The 20,352-nt window shown below is 41.4% G+C and overlaps 1 protein-coding gene across 3 annotated transcripts in view; it reads left to right on the forward strand.

Moving 5' to 3' along the window:
- The window catches only part of MICU3 (mitochondrial calcium uptake family member 3), a 258,476-nt gene that overhangs the window by 229,309 nt on the left and 8,815 nt on the right, over nt 1–20,352 (forward strand). For all 3 annotated transcript variants that reach the window (XM_075347080.1, XM_075347078.1, XM_075347079.1), the window contains one exon: nt 14,485–14,593. In XM_075347080.1, coding sequence (XP_075203195.1) covers nt 14,485–14,593 — 109 coding nt within the window. The remainder of the gene's footprint in view (nt 1–14,484; nt 14,594–20,352) is intronic.

Genomic DNA, 20,352 nt, shown 5'->3' on the forward strand with positions numbered 1-20,352 from the left:
CCCCACTGTGTCCAGATCTATAATTGTCACCAAGATATCAAGACCCTTGTGGTAAATAAGATTCTATAAATGCCAATATTTGCTTTTATTCCACTGCAAAAAGGATGAACGTGATAATGCTAGTCATGAAAAAATCCAGCAATATATTTTGTGTTTAATACTTACTCTAGTATGTATGTGGGAGAGGGATGTGATTGGATGTTGGTCTGTCCTTTTAGATATATAGGATAAAGTGGTCCTAGGTGTTAGAGATGTCCCCCGATCAGGGATGGTGGAAGGAATACAGGCATATGCATGAGACAGTTCAGCATCCGTTTTATTCACAAAGATGCAACAAGCTTGATGGTTGGAGATTTACAAAAGGCAATAAGCTTAATGTCAGCCTTGCAAGCGCCAGTCACTTGGTATTAACAGTTGTTCTTTACAATAACCTTGCACTTTGTTCTAGCACTGTCCATGTGTCACTCTCAGTGCAGCAAAGCATACTTCAGCACTTGTCACAGCCCATCTCTCATTAGCCTCTTTTTGGCCTAATGTGTCTGCCAGTTTTGGGCACTTATTGCTCCCATGTGGCCTTCTCTATAGTCAAGGAGTAGTACACTATATACATCAATGTGAATTGATTTCTGTTAAAACTTGCCTGATGTAGAGGACTCTATGACCTTGAAACGCATTACATGAAGATTTTAATAAAAAATAACCAATTTTATTTCCAGCAGCTGTTGTATTATCTCCTTTTTCTTTTTGGACTTCAACTCATGTATGACTTCTACTGGGAACCAGTGAGAAAGCATTAGCCAGTTCTTTCAAAGCAGACTCCAAAGTTGTACCTGATAGTATAATTGGTACAGATAATTTCAAGGTAGGAGAAAGTGGGTTGAATACCGCGCCAAAACCACAGGAATACGGAGAGTATAAGTAAATCCCTTTTATTTCCATACATTCCATACATTCCATATTCCCTGTATATTGTCCTGATGAAGGGGACGGATATGTCCCTGAAACGCGTAGACCTGTGGAAATAAAAGGGATTCACTTAAACTCTCCGTATTCCTGTGGTTTTGGCGCGGTATTCAACCCGCTTTCTCCTACCTTGAAATTATCTCACCGCTGCGGGACTGCTGCCTTCAACACTACTTCTATGTTTGCTAAGGGGTTGTGACTGGCATAACCTGATAAGGTGAGTGTCCTTCCAACATTCACCCCATCCCTTTATACCGGGTAAGACCCTATTTGCGCCTATTCTTTCCACAGTTTGTCTCTCTTATAATTGGTACAGGTGAGCCTTTCCACGGAGACGTCACAATACTCTTTGGTTTATTGATTCACCCATTGGAGTGCTTCTGTGTTTGTCCATTCCATTTGTAAAAGGTATGTTTGGTGCAAAAACACCACTGCGTCATTAAAAGATCACCATACCCACAGTGAAACATGGTGGAAGCAGCATTATACTTTGGGGCTTTTTTTTGGCATGGAACTGGGACTTCAGTCAAGGTGGAGGTAATTATGAACAGTTTAAATTTCAGTCAATTTTGCAATAAAACCATCCAGCCTGTGCATAAAGCTGAAGATGAAGAGGAATTTCACCTTTCAGCACAAAAACTACCCTAAGCATTCCTCGAAATCAACAAAAGAATGGCTTATCCAGAAGAGTATCTAAGTTTTGAAATGGTCCAGCAAGAGCCCGAACCCCAATCCAGTTGAAAATCTGTGGGTGATCTGAAGATGGTGTTGTACACAGGAGATGCCCTCGCCATCTGTCAGATGTGGAGCTACTGCAGGAAGAACAGGCAAAGGTAGCCAATTCTAGATGTGCCATGCTGGAAGACTCCTACCCAAAAAGACTGAATGATGTCATAAATTCAAAGAGTACTTCAATAAACTATTAGTTTAAGGTTGTGAATATTTATACACCTACATTATTCTTGATTTTTCTTTTTTTGCCCAAAAAAGATTTCAGTTTATTCTTCAAATAAATTGCACACATAACACTGGTTTAAAAAAAAAAAAAATCTGGCATGGACTTTAAGAACAGTTTTAGACTAATTTGAGGTTGCTGAATTCAAATCTGATCTTATATTTTTCATGGAATTCATGAAAATGGGATATATACCTATAACGCAAAAACGTGATGTGATAGAGAAATTATAAGTACAGTAGTGTATCAAAAGTATCGGTTTATATGGTTCACTAAGGTAAATTTAGTTTTCATTTAGTCTCCCAATAAATGTGAGAATATCTTTGCTTTCTTTGAACATGCATAATTCCCATTTGTTTTGATAAGAAAGTAAACAAAACGATTTCAACGTACACAACAGTCATGTGCAGGTACTGTTTTATTTATTGAAATTTTCAATGAATTTTGATATTTATTGTTTTCATCCTGCAGTTTTTCTGTTTTTTTGTTTGTGAATCAATACCTAAGGTGTGGGAGGGGGGACAGAAATTCAATGAACAACTCAGGTAGCTAACCACTTTTATCTTGTATTTCTGTGCAGGATGTTTTGCTGATCTAACAATGGCCTCTACATCTCGCAGAAGACAGTGCTCAAATGATCCAAATATTTTTTGTTACATCTGTGGAAACTTTACTGTGAAGACTCAGAGGCGCAACATTACTGACTTTCAGAGGGTGTATTTTGCGTACTTCAAAGTAAAACTTGGAGACCAAGACAAGCATTGGGCTCCTCACAAAGTGTGCAAAACCTGTATTGAGAGCTTGAGATCATGGTCTCAAGGAAAGAATGCTAAACTTCAGTTTGGAGTTCCTATGGATTGGAGAGAACCAAGCAATCATTTAGAAGACTGCTATTTCTGCCTTGTCGATGTAAAAGGTTTCAATAAGAAAAACAAGCAATATTTGCAATACCCGAGTATCCCTTCAGCTATTCGACCAGTTACCCATAGTGAAGACATATCTGTTCCAAAATATACTGCGCTTCCAGAAAATGTTGACACAGATCTCTCCTCAGATTGTTATACTGATGAAGAAGACAGTCCAGATATTTTTCAGCCATGTGATGAAGATTGTGACAAACCAGTTCTGTTTACTCAGTCTGTTTTGAATGATCTGGTTAGAGATCTTAATCTACCAAAAGATTCTGCTGAACTATTGGCTTCAAGACTACAAGAGAATCGAATGTTGAAACCCGGAACAAGTGTCTCATTTTATCGTAACAGGGAAGCAGAACTGCGTAAGTACTTCCATTCAGATGGCCAGCTTCTCTATTGTACTGATGTTGAAGGGCTACTTCTCTTTATGGGACTTCCAGCATATGATTCAAGGGATTGGAGGCTTTTTATTGATAGTTCCAAAAGAAGTTTAAAATGTGTTCTGTTACACAATGGAAATAAGTATGGCTGTGTACCAATAGGTCATTCTGTAAAACTTAAAGAAGAATATAAAAATATCAATATTGTTCTAGAGAGGTTACAATATAATGTTCATGGGTGGTTAATTTGGGTTGATTTGAAAATGGTTAACTTTCTTTTGGGTCTGCAAGGAGGGTACACAAAACACCCTTGTTTTCTGTGCTACTGGGACAGTAGAGCTACAGCAGAGCATTGGGTGAAAACTGAATGGCCTCAGTGACAGAGCTTGGCATCTGGCGATAAGAATGTCATCCATGATCCTCTAGTGGATAGGAAGAACATTGTCATTCCTCCCTTGCACATAAAACTTAGATTGATGAAGCAGTTCATCAACGCTCTCAATCACAATGGAGAATGCTTTAACTCTATATGTTCAACTTTTCCTTGTCTTAGTGACGAGAAGAAAAAGGCTGGAATATTTGATGGACCTCAAGTAAGAACACTTATGAGAGACCCAAATTTTATCACATCAATGAATGATACAGAAGAAAGAGCTTGGAATGCATTTTGTAATGTGGTGCAGAATTTTCTAGGGAATAAGAAAGCAGACAACTATGAAGAGATTGTGGAAGAGCTACTAATGAGTCTGCGAAATCTTGGATGTAGAATGAATATCAATATTCACTATTTACACAACCATTTGGACTTTTTTCCAGAGAACCTTGGGGATGTGAGCGAGGAACAAGGGGAGCGTTTTCATCAGGACATTAAAACAATGGAAGAACGATATCAAGGCCGATTGGACTCACATATGATGGCTGACTGTTGCTGGAGCTTGATGAGAGACAACCCAGAAGCTGTACATCACAGATCAGCCAAGAAAAGAAACTTCAAATAACTGCCATTTGCCATTCATCTGTATGCCGTATATATGTGTTTTTATATTTTGTTGTTTAATTCTTTAAGTATATTTGATTTGCTGTACATAGACTTTGTAATCTTTGTTATTTCTTGATTAAAAATATACAAAATGTAGTACCTAAAATCGTGGTTTTTATCATAAAACATTCGATATGAGTAATTTTCATAAAAAATTGAAAATATCTCGAAATCCTGATGTGATAGCCAAAAACGGAGTTCATATTCGTAATCAGCAGGCAAAATTTACTTAAAATATGTTTTAAAACCTTTTGCTAGAAAAATTGCGTTGACCAGTGTAATATATTCTTCTTGATATTTTTTTACATGGCAAAAAAACTGGCATTCTAACATGAGTGTGGAGACTTTTTGTATCTGCGATCTAGCAAATATACTGTATAAATAAGTAAATGGATCTAAAAGTTTACATACCTTAAAACATAAATACTTCACCATTTTAATAGATTTTATATACAATTTTTTATTATTATTATTATTATTATTATTATTAGCCATAGAAAACTGATGACTAATCATAAACAGATAGTGAAAAATATACATCACTCTTTGGGACATAATTACTTTGTGCATATTTCTTTAGAAAAATAAGGAAATGTAAAGATTTCAGCACCATCTGACAGACATCGCCCTTTTATAATGTGAGATTGATGACATTGATCAGTTTGCTCAGCTTTTCCACTGCCACAAAGTATTTCAAAGGGATCCCAGAGAATGAACGATTGCTGAGAAGCTTGTGTGTCCAACTGCTTGACTTCTTGTGTAAGATGAATTGTGAGCCTGGTACCCCCGGTTAATAGAAAGAGCTTTTGGCATGAAAATGCCTGAGTGGAAACCAATAGAGCTGATGTTACAAGTAGTCCTTGAGGCGTTGGATGTTTGGATGTATTCTTCTGTTTGTATTTGTGGTGGGATCAGGTTAATCCTTCCTAAGGAAAACTTGCTAACAGCTTATCTTTGCCTGAAATGGCTACACTTTGGCAGTGTTGACAGTGGAGCTTGAGGAACCAGAAAACCTAAAGTGTACTTAGTGCAAGACCTATTGTTAGGGCCACTTTCATCTTACCTCTTGGTCAGAAGCTGAATGGCCCATAATTGAGTGGTGTGTAAATGGTTTCTCATCTCTTCTCACCATATAAAAATAAGGATTGTTGTATAATTTAGGAAAGTATGTGAAACATAGTATTTACTACCTTTCACCTCCAGTTTAACACCTCATTGTCTTACTTGATTGTTGTCATGTAAGCACAAGAGTTGTGTTTGAAATGTTAATGATTGTGGATTGAACGTTGACCACTTGAATTTCTGGCAGACGATGTACTAACTGGGTACTGAAGTTACCTGGTGATATCTCTTACTTTACAGATATCTTCGGTGGCAAGAGAAAGTCTTTGAATAATAATGGTAAAAATAGAAAAGTAATTCAGCTCACCCCTTCTTGATAGTCATCTTATGCTGCTGATTCTTCCCGTTGCGCACGGATTTAAGCCTTGGCTCCAGACGAATAGAAGAATACAAAATAACAGAAGATAATCCAGCGACTGTGGGTAGTAGATTTTTTCTTACAACGTCCCATTTATTGTATACACATTAAAATACAGTACAGCATGTTCAACCATCCTACGCATTTCAGCTATAGGTAGCCTTAGTCATGGATAACCAGTTATCCATGACTAAGGCTACCTATAGATGAAATGCATAGGATGGTTGTTCCTATAGCTTAGCCCTGTGGCTGCAAAATGCTGCACTGTATTTTAACGTGTCTACAATAAACGGGACGTTTTAAGAATAATTCTACCCCCCACAGTCGCTGGATTCTCTTCTGTTATTTTGAATAATAATAGCTTAATAGAGTAGTTTAAAGAGTTTGTACCACATTTAGTTATTATCTTCTGTCCATTGGGGATCCAACTGCTGAGACCCACATTGTACTGATAATAGGGCTCTACAGATCACCTTCTGAATGGAGTGGAGGTTAAGCACTCTTGCCTGTTCTCCATTTATTCTCTAGGAGAGTGTACTTGGCTATCTCTGGCAGTCCCATTGAGAACAAATGAAATGGAGGCATTCTCAGAATAGGTGAGGGACCCAGCAGTTGGGCACCCACCTTGTAATATTGTATATTTTCTACAGTTTCTAATACTCTGAAAGGGTGAGTCTATTCCCATCTCATACATTTATGGCATATCCCAGACACCATAAATGTACAGTAAAAGCAGGTCCCACCATTGGGCCCAAATCTATTTTGAGAAAACGGCCCCACTACTGTTAGTGGAGAGGTACCTACAGTAATGCACATCAGAGCCCCGTTCTCCAGTTAGATACCAGTCCCATTGATGCAACCTGCATTTATTTTACATTTATGGCAAATCCTAAGAATATGCCATAAATATTTGAGATGAGAATCACTCTTTAAGGTGAACCACAGGCAGCATGAAATACCAACAAGCTTCCTGATAACAGTAAATATGTTTTACACTGCTGCATTTCAGAGAAATCGTACCAAGCTCAAAGAATAGTGTCTCTTCCCCCCAGGTCTTGATGACACTGTCTTCCGATCCTGGATGAACAAGGATTATTGCAGAATTTGTGATTTTGAAATGTGACACCTTTGGCCTTAAAACAGCCATCTCCTTGATATTTCTTCCACGTCCACTCTGGATATCTGGAGGATAGGTCAACTGTTTCACATTTTTTCCAGTTACTCCCTCGCAGATCCTTCAATAATAATGATAAAACTAATTTCGAGGCAGCTTACTCGAGTGCAAGACCTTTGAGGAGCACTTTGTCCTTCTCATACATTTTGTTGGTTGACCTTCCGGACAATTCTGTCATCTGGATTCAGACACAATAGGAGGGGATTTGGGTCTTTCCTTATCGAAGAATCCATGGGGAATTTTTTCTAACACATCAAGTGTCGATCTGGTCTCTTTTCTAGTAGGACACTTATAAATTGTTATCTCGATTGTAAAGAGTGCTGACTTGCCTGCATTCTATTTTCCCTGAAGTCGATCCCATGTCTTAAGGCCCTGTCACACACAGAGATAAATCTGCGGCAGATCTGTGGTTGCAGTGAAATTGTGGACAATCAGTGCCAGGTTTGTGGCTGTGTACAAATGGAACAATATGTCCATGATATCACTGCTACCACAGATCTGCCAAAGATTTATCTCTGTGTGTGACAGGGCCTTTAGATGTGTAGAAATGAGGAAGGCGATTTACCACATATTTTTTGGTCTTGTAGACACTTTACTCCTTTTTGGGACAAAGTACAATTAGTGATACAAAAGATGACAGATTTTGTGCTTGACCTGACTACTGTTCTTCTCCTTCTTCATCACTGTGACATCCAGCTAAAAACATACAGACATTATATTCTGCCACTTACTTGTCTGCTTTCCCCTGCTATGGAATAAAGATTCTGCTCTGACGATCTCTTTCTAGTTCTCAAAACTAAATGAAGTGTTGTCGATGGAGGAAATGACCGCTGCAGTCAATAAATCTTAAGACCCTTTTTTAAAAAACTTGGTTTTATTGGCTAGAATTTAGATCTTCTGCCAAATATCATGCCTGTATCAAGGAGCACTGAACATAGAACTTTTAGTATAATTAACACATACACACCCCCGCTCTCCTTCCCTTGTGTCTTCTATACTGTTTCTCTGTTTCCTTCCTCTTTCATCTTCTTTCTTGGGTTTGTTCTTATATTTGGTTGAAGTAAAGAAACTTTACATTATGTAATTTTATTTAACAATAGTTGCTAAGATTTCAGTATGACTAATGATCTCGATGTCAACATGCTGTCACTTATGGATATTTTTCTGTTTTTGATTGTTAATGTGGCACACTCAGTGCCTTGGTCTTTGTTGTTTTTTATGCAATTTAATGAAAGAAATTAAAAAAAGAGTACTGTCCTCTGACCACTTCTCTGATGGTTTCTCCTTGCTGACTCTGCTTGATTGATAGAATTCTCCATATCTGCCTGTAGTCCTGTGGAATTCTGAGATCTTTGAGTATAGATTAGCATTTGAAGAAGTACCGTATTTTGCGGTTTATAACACGCACATGATTATAAGACGCACCCCAAATTTAGAGAAAATAAAGTAAAAAAAAATGGCGTCCGTCTTACAATCTAGTGGTGTCTTACCAGGGAAAGGTGTCAGCGGTGGTGGAGTGGGGCAACACGAGGCAGGGGCGGTGGTGTAGTAGAGCACTGCTGCAGGCGGTGCGGTGGGTGTCCCAGATGCTGGCTGCGGGAGCTGTGAGTGAGGCAGGCAAGATCCAGAAACTGTCGGTGGTGCGGGCTTCAAAGAAATGGCGCCCGGAGTTGGCGCATGTACAGATTGAGCTATCGACTCAATGACAAGCAGAGATCTCAACTGCGCATGCTCTACCTATGGGCACCATTTTCCTTAAGTACGCTGCTAGGATATAATGAAAAAGTAGTCAATGTACAGCTTGTATAAATAATATAGCAGTGTAAATTTGGTGCTCTCTAAATAATTCAACACACAGCCATTAATGTCTAAACTGCTGGCACCAAAAGGTTGTCATGCCTAATAGAAAATGGCCAAATTGTGACAAATTTGTAATTTTTCCTCCCCATTGTCAAGTGACTCATTAATGTTACAAGGTCTCAGATCTGAATGGAGAGCACGTAAGTTAAATTTAGTGTTATTGCTCACACACTCCCTCATGCTGGTTACTAGAAGTTCAATATGACACCTCATGGCAAAGAATTTTGAGGATCCAAAAAACAGAATTGTTGCTCTACATAAATATGGCCTAGGCTATAAGTGGCCAAGATCATACAGCGGTTTAACAAGACAGGTGCCACTCAGAACAGGCCTCACCATGGTCGACCAAAAAAGATGAGTGCACAGCGTCATATCCAGAGATTGTCTTTTCAAAAAATACATATGAGTGCTGCCAGCATAGCTGCAGAGGTTACAGGAGTGGGGGGGGGGGTCATCCTTTCAGTGTACAGACCATACGCCACACACTGCATCAAATTGGTCTGCATGGCTGTCGTCTGAGAAGGAAGCCTCTTCTAAAGATGAAACACAAGAAAACCCACAAACAGTTTGCTGAGAACAATCAGACCAAGGACATGGATTACTGAGGCCTGTGGTCTAATGAGACCAAGATAAACTTATTTGGTTCAAATGGTGTCAAACGTGTGTGTCGGCAATCAGATGAGGAGTAGTGTCTCTTGCCTGCAGTCAATCATGATGGTGTGAGTGTCATGGTATGGGGCTGAATGAGTGCTGCCGGCTATGGGGAGCTACTGTTCATAGAGGAAGCCATGAATGCTAACATGTACTGTGATATACTGAAGCACAACATGTTCCCCTCCCTTCGGACACTGGGCCACCGGGCAGTATTCCAACATAATAATGACCCCAAACACACTTCTAAGGCGAGCTTTGCACGCTGCGACATCGGTAACAATGTGTTACCGATGCTGCAGCGATAGTCCCGCCCCCGTCGCACGTTCGATATATAGTGAAAGCTGCCGTAGCGATTATTATCGCTACGGCAGTTTCACACGCACATACCTGCCGTGCGACGTGCCTCTGGCCGGCGACCCGCCTCCTTCCTAAGGGGGCGGGTCGTGCAGCGTCACAGCGACGTCACACGGCAGGCGGCCAATTGAAGTGGAGGGGCGGAGATGAGCAGGATGTAAACATCCCGCCCACCTCCGTCCTTCTCATTGCAGCCGGCGGCAGGTAAGGTGAAGTTCCTCGCTCCTGCGGCTTCACACAGCGATGTGTGCTGCCGCAGGAGCGAGGAACAACATCGCACCTGTCGCTGCACCGGCATTATGGAAATGTCGGAGGCTGCAGCGATGATACGATAACGACGCTTTTGCGCTCGTTCATCGTATCATCTAGGATTTACACACTACGACATCGCAAGTGACGCCGGATGTGCGTCACTTTCGATTTGACCCCACCGACATCGCACCTGCGATGTCGTAGTGTGCAAAGCCGCCCTAAGACCATCATTGCATTGATAAACAAAACTGAGGATAAAAGTGCTGGACTGGACAAGCATGTCTCCAGACCTAAACCCTATTGAGCATCTGTAGGGCATCCTCAAATGGAAGGTGGAGTAGAGTAAGGTCTCTAACATCCACCAGCTCCGTGATATCATAATGGAAAATGAAAGAGGATCCCAGTGGCTCCTGTGAAGCTTTAGTGAACTCCATGCCCAAGAGAGTCAAGACAGTGCTTGAAAATAATGTTGGCTCCACAAGATATTGACAATTTGGGCACAATTTGGCCATTTTCACTCAAGGATGTACTTACTTTTGTTGCCAGCGGTTTAAACAATAATGGCTGTGTGTTGAATTATTTAGAGGGCACACCAAATTTACACGGTTATACAAGCTGTACACTGACTACTTTACATTGAATCAAAGTGTCATACACACATGGTCAAAATTGTTGGTACCCCTCGTTTAATGAAAGAAAAAAACACAATGGTCATAGAAATAACTTGAATCTGATAAAAGTAATAATACATTAAAAATCTATGAAAATGAACAAATGAAAGTCAGACATTGCTCTTCAACCATGCTTCCACAGATTTTTTTTATAAAATAAAACTCATGAAACAGACCTGGACAGAAATGATGGTACCACTGAAAATAATGTGACAAAAGGGACATGTTAAATCAAGGTGTTTCCACTAATTAGCATCACAGGTGTCTGCAATCTTGTAATCAGTCAGTGGACCTGTATATAGGGCTACAGATATTCACTGTACTGTTTAGTGACATAGTGTGTACCACACTCAACATGGACCAGATGAAGCAAAGGAAAGAGTTGTTCCAGGAGATTGGAACAAAAAATATAGATAAGCATGTTAAAGGTAAAGGTTATAAGACCATCTCCAAGCAGCTTGATGTTCCTGTGATTACAATTGCACATATTATTCAGAAATTTAGGATCCATGGGACTGTAGCCAACCTCCCTGGACGTGGCCGAAGGAGGGAAATTAATGACAAATCAAACATAATACGAATGGTAACAAAAGAGCACAGAAAAACTTCTAAAGAGATTAAACGTGAACTTCAAGCTCAAGGAACATCAGTGTCAGATCGCACCATCTGTCGTTATTTGAGCCAAAGTGGACTCCATGGCAAACGACCAAGGAGGACACCATTGTTGAAAAAAAATCATAAAAAAGCTAGACTGGAATTTGCCAAACTTCATGTTGGCAAGCCAGAAAACTTCTGGGAGAATGTCCTATGGACAAATGAGACAAAAATTGAACTTTTTGGCAATGCACATCAGCTCTATATTCACAGACGGAAAAATGAAGCATATCAAGAAAAGAACACTGTCCCTACTGTGAAACATGGAGGAGGCTATGTTATGTTCTGGGGCTGCTTTGCTGCATCTGGCACAGGTTGTTTTAGATCTTTCCAGGGTATAATGAAATCTCAAGACTATCAAGGGATTCTAGAGAGAAATGTGCTGCCCAGTGTCAGAAAGATTGGTTTCGGTCGCAGGTCATGGGTCTTACAACAGGATAATGACCCAAAACACACAGCTAAAAACACCCAAGAATGGCTAAGAGGAAAACATTGGACTATTCTGAAGTGGCCTTCTATGAGCCCTGACCTACATCCTATTGAGCATCTTTGGAGAGAGCTGAAACATGTCATCTGGAAAAGGCAACCCTCAAACACGACACAACTGCAGCAGTTTGCTGTTGAGGAGTGGCCAAAATACCTGTGGAGAGGTGCAGAAGTCTCATTGACAGTTACAGGAATCGTTTCATTGCAGTGATTGCCTCAAGAGGTTGTGCAACAAAATATTAAGTTACGGGACCATCATTCCTATCCAGGCCTATTTCATGAGTTTTATTTTTTTTAAATTCTATGGAAGCAGAAAAGCAGCAATGTCTGACTTTCATTTGCTCATTTTCATAGATTTTTTGTTTATTATCACTTTTGTCAGATTCAAGTTATTTCTGTGACCATTGTGGGTTTTTCTTTCATTAAACGAAGGGTACCAACAATTTTGACCACGTGTGTATCTTCAGTGTTGTCCTACATAAAAATTGTAAAATATTTACAAAAATGTGAGGGGTGTAATTACTTTTGTGATATACTGTAGAATAGTGATCTAAAAGGCATCTAGTGTAGTTGTGTCTTTAGAGGAATTACTGTCATTTTCCAACTAAAATATTGCTTTGTTGTCAATGGGCAAACATTGTATGTCATATGCCAAACAATATTAAAAAAAAAAAACAGGAAAAGCTAAAAATTAAACAATTGAGATGAACATTACAATTAATTAACTAGAAATTAATTTCACTTGTTGCAATACTGAATCTTGTCCGTTCGTAATGCGAGGTTCTTCGTGAAAGTGACTACGGCATGAATGTATTAATGATTCCTCCCCATGTTTAGACACCATTGCAGTGGCTTTACTGTCTGAGACTGTGATTGGTATGGTTTTACACTTTTTCTTTTGCATTTTGATGTCGAATTAGGCTGCTTTTTGGCTGGACATCTGCTTAGTTGTGATTTTTCTTTTTTGTCCATGACTTTGGACTCGGATCTCCTTGGTCAGACTAATTTGCCAGTGCTGGGATGTGAAGGAGGTGTTTGCTTGCATGTTTAACCAGTGTGTCTTTCATGTAAGTAAACACTGATTGAAGCGTCCTTTCAAGTTTTATTCTTCTTTCTCCCTGGCTCGTAAATGATGAAAATGCCTGCTCAGTCAAACATCCGTTCTTTTCTTACGCCGTTAGCCCCTTTTTTGGACACTATGTGAAAGAAAAAGGTCTGTGATACATCTAGAGCACTCATCATTATGGTTATAATCTATTGACCTCAACGACTTTATCCAATTAGGTTGACTCCTTTTGTATATGTCCTATTAATGCATACGGATATGGGTATAGAGGGAGGTCCCGTGCTCAGGCACTTCAAGGAGACAGAGCCCAGATTCTCTAACCAGCAGAGCCTCTTACTCATCTACCGAGTAATATCACATCTCCTTTCCAGGGAAAATGTCTGACTAGATGCAGCTTTGCCTAGAAATACAATATTTGTTTCAACGTTAAAAGGGTTGTGTGTTATGAGACTACCTCTTTACCCCTATAAGACTTCTCACCACTGACAGCCAGATTAGTTTGTCAGTCTCCGCAAGGAGAAAGGTTTTCCCCTGAGATCCTAGTAGAGCTTCTCATTCAGCCATATCAGATCTCATACTTTGCACTGACGAGGGATAATCATCCCAAAACACCATGTCTTCAAATTGAGGTTCTGATCTGGCATAAATCGTAGGTCATAAGAAAAGGGTCGTTGGAGGGTCACTTTTGACTTGTAGGCTTGCTACTTCCAATAGCTGGCGCTAGAGTTTGTCTCCTTCCTCCCTGAAGAAACAATTTGAATACCCCTTTAAGTGTTACTCTGATATTGCTAGTCTATTCTTTTTATGGGTCATTAATATTTGGTCCAATTCTAATAAGCTAATTAGAGGGAGTATGGTGTTTGAATGAGACTGAGCAGCAGTGAGCTGCAATACTAGACCCAGCCACTATATAATGTATGGCGCTGTGTGTCACTGAAAGGGACTCAATGCTCGCTTATTGGCGGGGGTATTGGGGGTCAGCCACCTAACAATGATGACATATTCCACTCATTTCCAAAGATTCAGATTATTGGAATTTATTCATAAAGTGCTTGAGTTGCATTAACAAGGCATCAAAATGACAGCCACTTTAGGCTTCTGTAGCTCCTGGCCACTCAAGAAGAAGGGGACATCAGGAGCTGCTCTTTGTCCTGGCTGATCGCGAATGTCATCATTCTTTTAATTCATCAAATGTTAGGGCTACGGAGCATTTTGTGCTGGGCTACCTTTTAGTGACAGCCCCAAAATATTAGTGTAGACTAGAATCGGGACCTGTAGGGCAGTCTGATAAAATGTCTGGTTGGAGGTGTCCTGTACAGCCCATCATTTCCTAATTATTATGATACATTAATGTTGTGCGCCTCCCGCCCTGACTGTTACATATTCCCTTGTCGTCGATGCGTTAAGCTCTTTGAGCTGGCCGCACCACTCGCTTAGGAAGGGTTTTACTGGTAAAGGAAGTATCATGTTCCATATTATAACCTTCTAAATGACTTTTATTCATCGCCTGCTGATACTTTCATCTACTTATCTAGATAAAATCATAGAGGAACTAACGCTGCCTTTCTGCTCTGCTTCTCAGGGAATCTCGTTTGATGAATTTAGGTCTTTCTTCCAGTTTTTGAACAACTTAGAAGATTTTGCCATTGCAATGCAAATGTACAACTTTGCCAATCGATCTATTGGCCAAGGTAAGCAATCCCAGTACCAAGATCCATTGACATGCCAAAACGTGTACGTATTTCAGCTTATATTGGTAGACACTTTTCCTTCTTTGCCATATAAGAGGTAAAATATAACCAAGGTTTCAGACAATGATATGGCACACACTCTGACCCCGTGTAATCAGCTTAGATTTTCTGAATACTGTAAGTAAAACACAGGTATAACCTAACATATAAGGTAAAATGGCTGCTTCATCTTGGGGATATGTCATGCACATAAATTCCCTTTTAACACCAATTCCCCAAATCTCCCAGTAGATGGGACCTATGATGGTGTTTATTGTGGTCACATCGGCTTAGATGGCTCTTTGCCTATGCAGAAAAATTCAGTGATTTTCTTTCTTTGATCTACCAAAACTTTGCAGGTTTGGGCATACATTTTCTACAACAATTCTTTCTTAACCCTTTAGTGAAGTTAAAGGGGTTTTACTGGCACAAGGTAGTAAATTGCACAAAATGTCAAAAGAACTACGATTGACCTTTTTATTCCATTGCTGCTCTAACACTGCTGCTCCCATGCTATCTACTGGTCTCTGCTGACTTCTCTGCAACAGTCACATGCCTCCTACATACATGACCACTGCAGCCAATCAGCCCACAACAGAGGATGGCTCAATACCTCTGAGAATGAAAAAAAGTGGGAATCCAGCACTATTTAAAAGGTTATATTCTTATTCCTTTATTTCATGATAGCTCAAGGCTATGTGCGCACGCTGCGTATTTACCGCGGATTTTGCCGCTTATTTGCCACTGGTTTGCTGCAGAAAATGTGTCTAACATTGCTGCTGTCATTCCCCAGTAAATCCTATGGGTTTTAAAAAATTCTGTGCGCACACTGCGTTTTTTTATACCCACGGATTTTCAGCTGCAGAATTAATGAGCATGTCACTTCTTTTCCGCAGGTACCTGCGGTTTTTGCCATAGATAATGGTAAAAATCCACGGGGATCAACTTGCGGAAAATCCGCAGCAAAACCGCATGCGGATTTCGTTGCGGTTTTGGTGCGTTTTTTTACTGCGGGTGCGAGATTCTTTAAGAGGGTCCGGTTTTCTCTTAAGAAATAGTCACTTTTTAGTGCGCACATAGCCTAAAAGAGATTACACCATCTCGTCATAAAATTTGAAACTCCATACATGTTTCAAACAATTAGACTGTTCTTATTCGAAATGCATCTGATTTTTAAATTTTATGTCGAGATGGTGTAATCTCTTGTAAGCTCTCATGCAGTAAAGGAATAAGAATATAACCTTTTAAATGGTGCTGGATTCCTACCCTTCTTCTCTGAAACTTTAGTGGACACCAACCCCCGGATTCCGTGCATCGGCTTGATGTATCCGCTAGTTTCATTCTTCAAACATGGACTTTGAGTGGTGAGCTGATAAATAACTCATTACTTTCAAGACCTCTGAGACCACAAATTGGCTGCAGTCATTACTTGGGTGGATGGCACATGACTGCTACAGATAAGTAAACAGACGCTAACCATACACACTAGATACCCTGTTTTCCTGAAAATAAGACAGGGTCTTATATTATTTTTGTTCTGAAAGATGGGCCAGGGCTTATTTTCAGGGGAGGTCTTATTTTTTTTTTTCCATGAACAACAATCTACATTTATTCTTGAATGCAAAAAAATCTACATGTATTCAAATCTAGTCATATTACATTCTGGACCATCAACATATCTCTCCAAACCCTGTGTGTAACGTGTGTGTGTCTATCTATCTACACGTACACAAACACCAGGCTGTCTCCTCTTCAGCTTTAAGCGGGCTTTACACGCTACGATATCGTTAATGAATTATCGTCGGGGTCACGGTGTTTGTGACGCACATCCGGCTTCATTAACGAGATTGCAGTGTGAGACACTTATGAGCGACCTTAAACGATCGCAAAAGAGGTCAAAATCGTTTGCCGCGGAGAGGTCGTCCTGAAACAAAAAATCGTTTTCTGCTTATTAGCAATGTTGTTCCTCGTTCCTGCGGCACCACACATCGCTGTGTGTGACACCACAGGAGTGACGAACATCTCCTTACCTGCCTCCACCGGCAATGCGGAAGGAAGGAGGTGGGCGGGATGTTACGTCCCGCTCATCTCCGCCCCTCCTCTGCTATTGGACGGCTGCCGTGTGACGTCGCTGTGACGCCGCACGAACTGCCCCCTTAGAAAAAAGGCGGTTCACCGGCAAGAGCGACGTCGCAGGGAAGGTAAGTGTGTGTGATGCTGCCGTAGCGATAATGTTCGCTACGGCAGCGATCACCACATATCGGCCGTACGACGGGGGCGGGTGCTATCGTGCTCGACATCGCCAGCAAATGCTAGCGATGTCGCAGCGTGTAAAGCCCGCTTTAGACTCTTTGGTCACGTAACATGATGTCATAATCAGGATAGAAATGCTGGGGCCCCTAAGGGAATAGGGGCCCTGTGAAATTGCCCAGTTTGCTCTCCCTAATACCAGTCCTGTATACCAGCCTGTCTGCTGTTAAGTTCTTTTAGACTCCTGTAATTAAGAGACCTTAGATGATATCATGTCACATGACTATGAAGTCATCAAATGACCTTAAAAAAATCTTAAACTCCGAATACAACTGCTGTGGTCCCTGTGAAATTGCGCAGTTTGACTCCCTCTAACACCGGCCCTGACTATAACTAGAGCATATTTTTGGAGTAAGGCTTATATTTCAAGCATTCCCCTAAAATCCTGTAAATCATGCTAGGGCTTATTTTTGAAGTAGGTCTTATTATCTGAGGAACTTGTATGTCAGACAGTCATTTATCTTGGACTACAATACATATGCATACTCAACCAAGTTTGTAATCTCAGTAGGAAGAGCGAAGTAAAAGCCCATTTTTGGGGGCAGATAATTGGCAAACAAGTGTACATAAGGGGTGCTTCACACACAGCGAGCTCGCTGCCGAGATCGCTGCTGAGTCACGCTTTTTGTGACGCAGCAGTGACCTCATTAGCGATCTCGCTGTGTGTGACACTGAGCAGCGATCTGGCCCCTGCTGCGAGATCGCTGCTCGTACACACAGCCCTGGTTCATTTTCTTCAAAGCCGCTCTCCCGCTGTGACACACAGATCGCTGTGTGTGACAGCGAGAGAGCGACAAATGAAGCGAGCAGGGAGCAGGAGCCGGCGTCTGACAGCTGAGGTAAGCTTGTAACCAAGATAAACATCAGGTAACCAAGGTGGTTACCCGATATTTACCTTAGTTACCAGCCTCCGCAGCTCTCACGCTGCCTGTGCTGCCGGCTCCGGCTCTCTGCACATGTAGCTGCTGTACACATCGGGTTAATTAACCCGATGTGTACAGCAGCTAGGAGAGCAAGGAGCCAGCGCTAAGCAGTGTGCGCGGCTCCCTGCTGTCTGCACATGTAGCTGCATTACACATCGGGTTAATTAACCCGATGTGTACAGCAGCTAGGAGAGCAAGGAGCCAGTGCTCAGTGTGCGCGGCTCCCTGGTCCCTGCACACACAGCTAAGCGGTGTGCGCTGGTAACTAATGTAAACATCGGGTAACCATACCCGATGTTTACCTTAGTTACCAGTCTCCGCAGCTTCCAGACGGCGGCTCCGTGCAAGCGCAGCGTCGCTTGCACGTCGCTGCTGGCTGGGGGCTGTTCACTGGTCGCTGGTGAGATCTGCCTGTTTGACAGCTCACCAGCGACCATGTAGCGATGCAGCAGCGATCCTGACCAGGTCAGATCGCTGGTCGGATCGCTGCTGCATCGCTAAGTGTGAAGGTACCCTAAGAATGCTTGTTCCCGATCATTGACCTGTGTAAATATGCCACTGATCAGCCAACTAACAAGCAAAATGCTAATTCAATGGCTGATTGGATCGTTCATGTGAGACATCAAACTATCATTGTGAGCAGCACTTGTACCTGTGATGAGTGTGGAATCACGATAGCTGTGTACTGCACTGAGCTCTTCATCATGGATTGTCAGATAAGAAAGCACTGATGAAATAGTACTACACATTGCTATACTGGTTACATCTATTGTGAATTGAGTTCTGCTTTTAAGAGTTGTTTAAATTTCGCCACACTTAACCAATTCATACCCTCGATGGTCCTGTTAAGGTTTCTATACCACTATCTATATTTATACTGAACAAAAATATAAACTCAACCCTTTTGTTTTTCCTCCCATTGTTCATGAGCTGAACTCAAAGAGCGTAGACTTTTTATGTACAGAAAAGGCCTTTTTCTCTAAATTATTGTTCACAAATTTGTCTAAATCTGTGTTAGTGAGGGTTCTCTTTGCCGAGAAAATCCATCCACCGCAAAGGTGTGGCATATCAAGATGCTGATTAGACAGCATGATTATTTCACAGGTGTGCTTTAGGCTGGCCTCACTAAAATGCCACACTAAAATGGGCAGTTTTACAGTATTGGGTGCATCCGGGGGCACCAGTATCTGTTATGCAATTTTTTTTATTTGTTTTGTTGTTTTTTTTTGCCAGGACATGTAGATTGGGTGCAGGATTATGAAGTAAAAATGTCAGCACTAAATCTGCATCTCTAAGCAAAAAAACTCTGTTTTCTACTAGGAGATACAGGTCTGTGAAATCAGTGACCTCACTGAGTTTAATGAGGTTCCCTGAGGTCAGGTTATCTGTGGTCAAAGGTGAGGACCATGGGAACCTCCAGAGTAAACTGAGTAATGTCACCACTCATTGCTGCTGCTCAGTCTATGCCCACGCGCTGTGCCTTCAGTAATTTAACAGAGCTGGAATCGTCATTGCAGCTCGTGTGGATTACGTTGGACTTGGATGTTTTAGGGGGTAATAAAGGGGTGAAAGGGTGGGGGTGGGGTTTGTATTTTATTTCAACTGAAGGATTTTTTTCGGTGTTTGTGTTTATTTCTTTTAACTTACTGATTAGTAATGGGGAGTCTCATAGACCCTTCCCATTACTGATCTAGGGCTTAGTGGCAGCTGTGAGCTGTCATTAACCCCGATTGCCACCGCACTAGGGCAATCGTGATGAGCCGGCTAAAGTTCTGGGATTGTCGCTAATAGATGTAACAATCCTGGGTGGCTGCAGGCTGCAATTTTTAGGCTGGGGGGCCCCTATAACCATGGACCTTCCAAGCCTGAGAATACCAGCCCCCAGCTGTAAGATTTATCCTGGCTGGGTGTCATAATTGGGGGGAACCACACACCGTTTTTTGTTGTCGTTTTTTTTTTGTTTTGGTTTATTTTTAATTATTTAAATAAAACAAAAGCCGCATGCGGTCCCTCTTATTTTGATACAGGGCCAAGGTAAGCATATGGCTGGGGGCTGCAGCCTGTAGCCGTATGCTTTATCTGAGCTGGGTATCATAATATGGGGGGGACCCTATGCCAAATTTTTATTTATTTTTACACTATAAACACGCAGACTGCGCCTTGGATTGAAAGCAGTCAGACACGCTGTCACACATGGTGGCGACGCGTTTGACTACAACCAATCAGATGCATAGACTGCCGGTGGGCGGGGAAAGCAGTGCATATGCATGAAAAATAATGAGCGGCCTCGGAAGTAGCATGACAGACACACTGGAGACTGGTAAGTATAACGCGTTTGCTCCAATCCCTCTTTGCCATTTACCACCATTTTAAAGTGCCGGATTCTGGTCCCCATAAACCTATATAGTTACCGGCGTTCAGCCAGATATCCAGGAACAAGTCCGGTACCGATCCTGGGTATCTGCGAATCTGCACATCAGTAGCTAT

This window comes from Anomaloglossus baeobatrachus, chromosome 1, assembly GCF_048569485.1.
Source record: "Anomaloglossus baeobatrachus isolate aAnoBae1 chromosome 1, aAnoBae1.hap1, whole genome shotgun sequence".
Classification (NCBI taxonomy): domain Eukaryota; kingdom Metazoa; phylum Chordata; class Amphibia; order Anura; family Aromobatidae; genus Anomaloglossus; species Anomaloglossus baeobatrachus.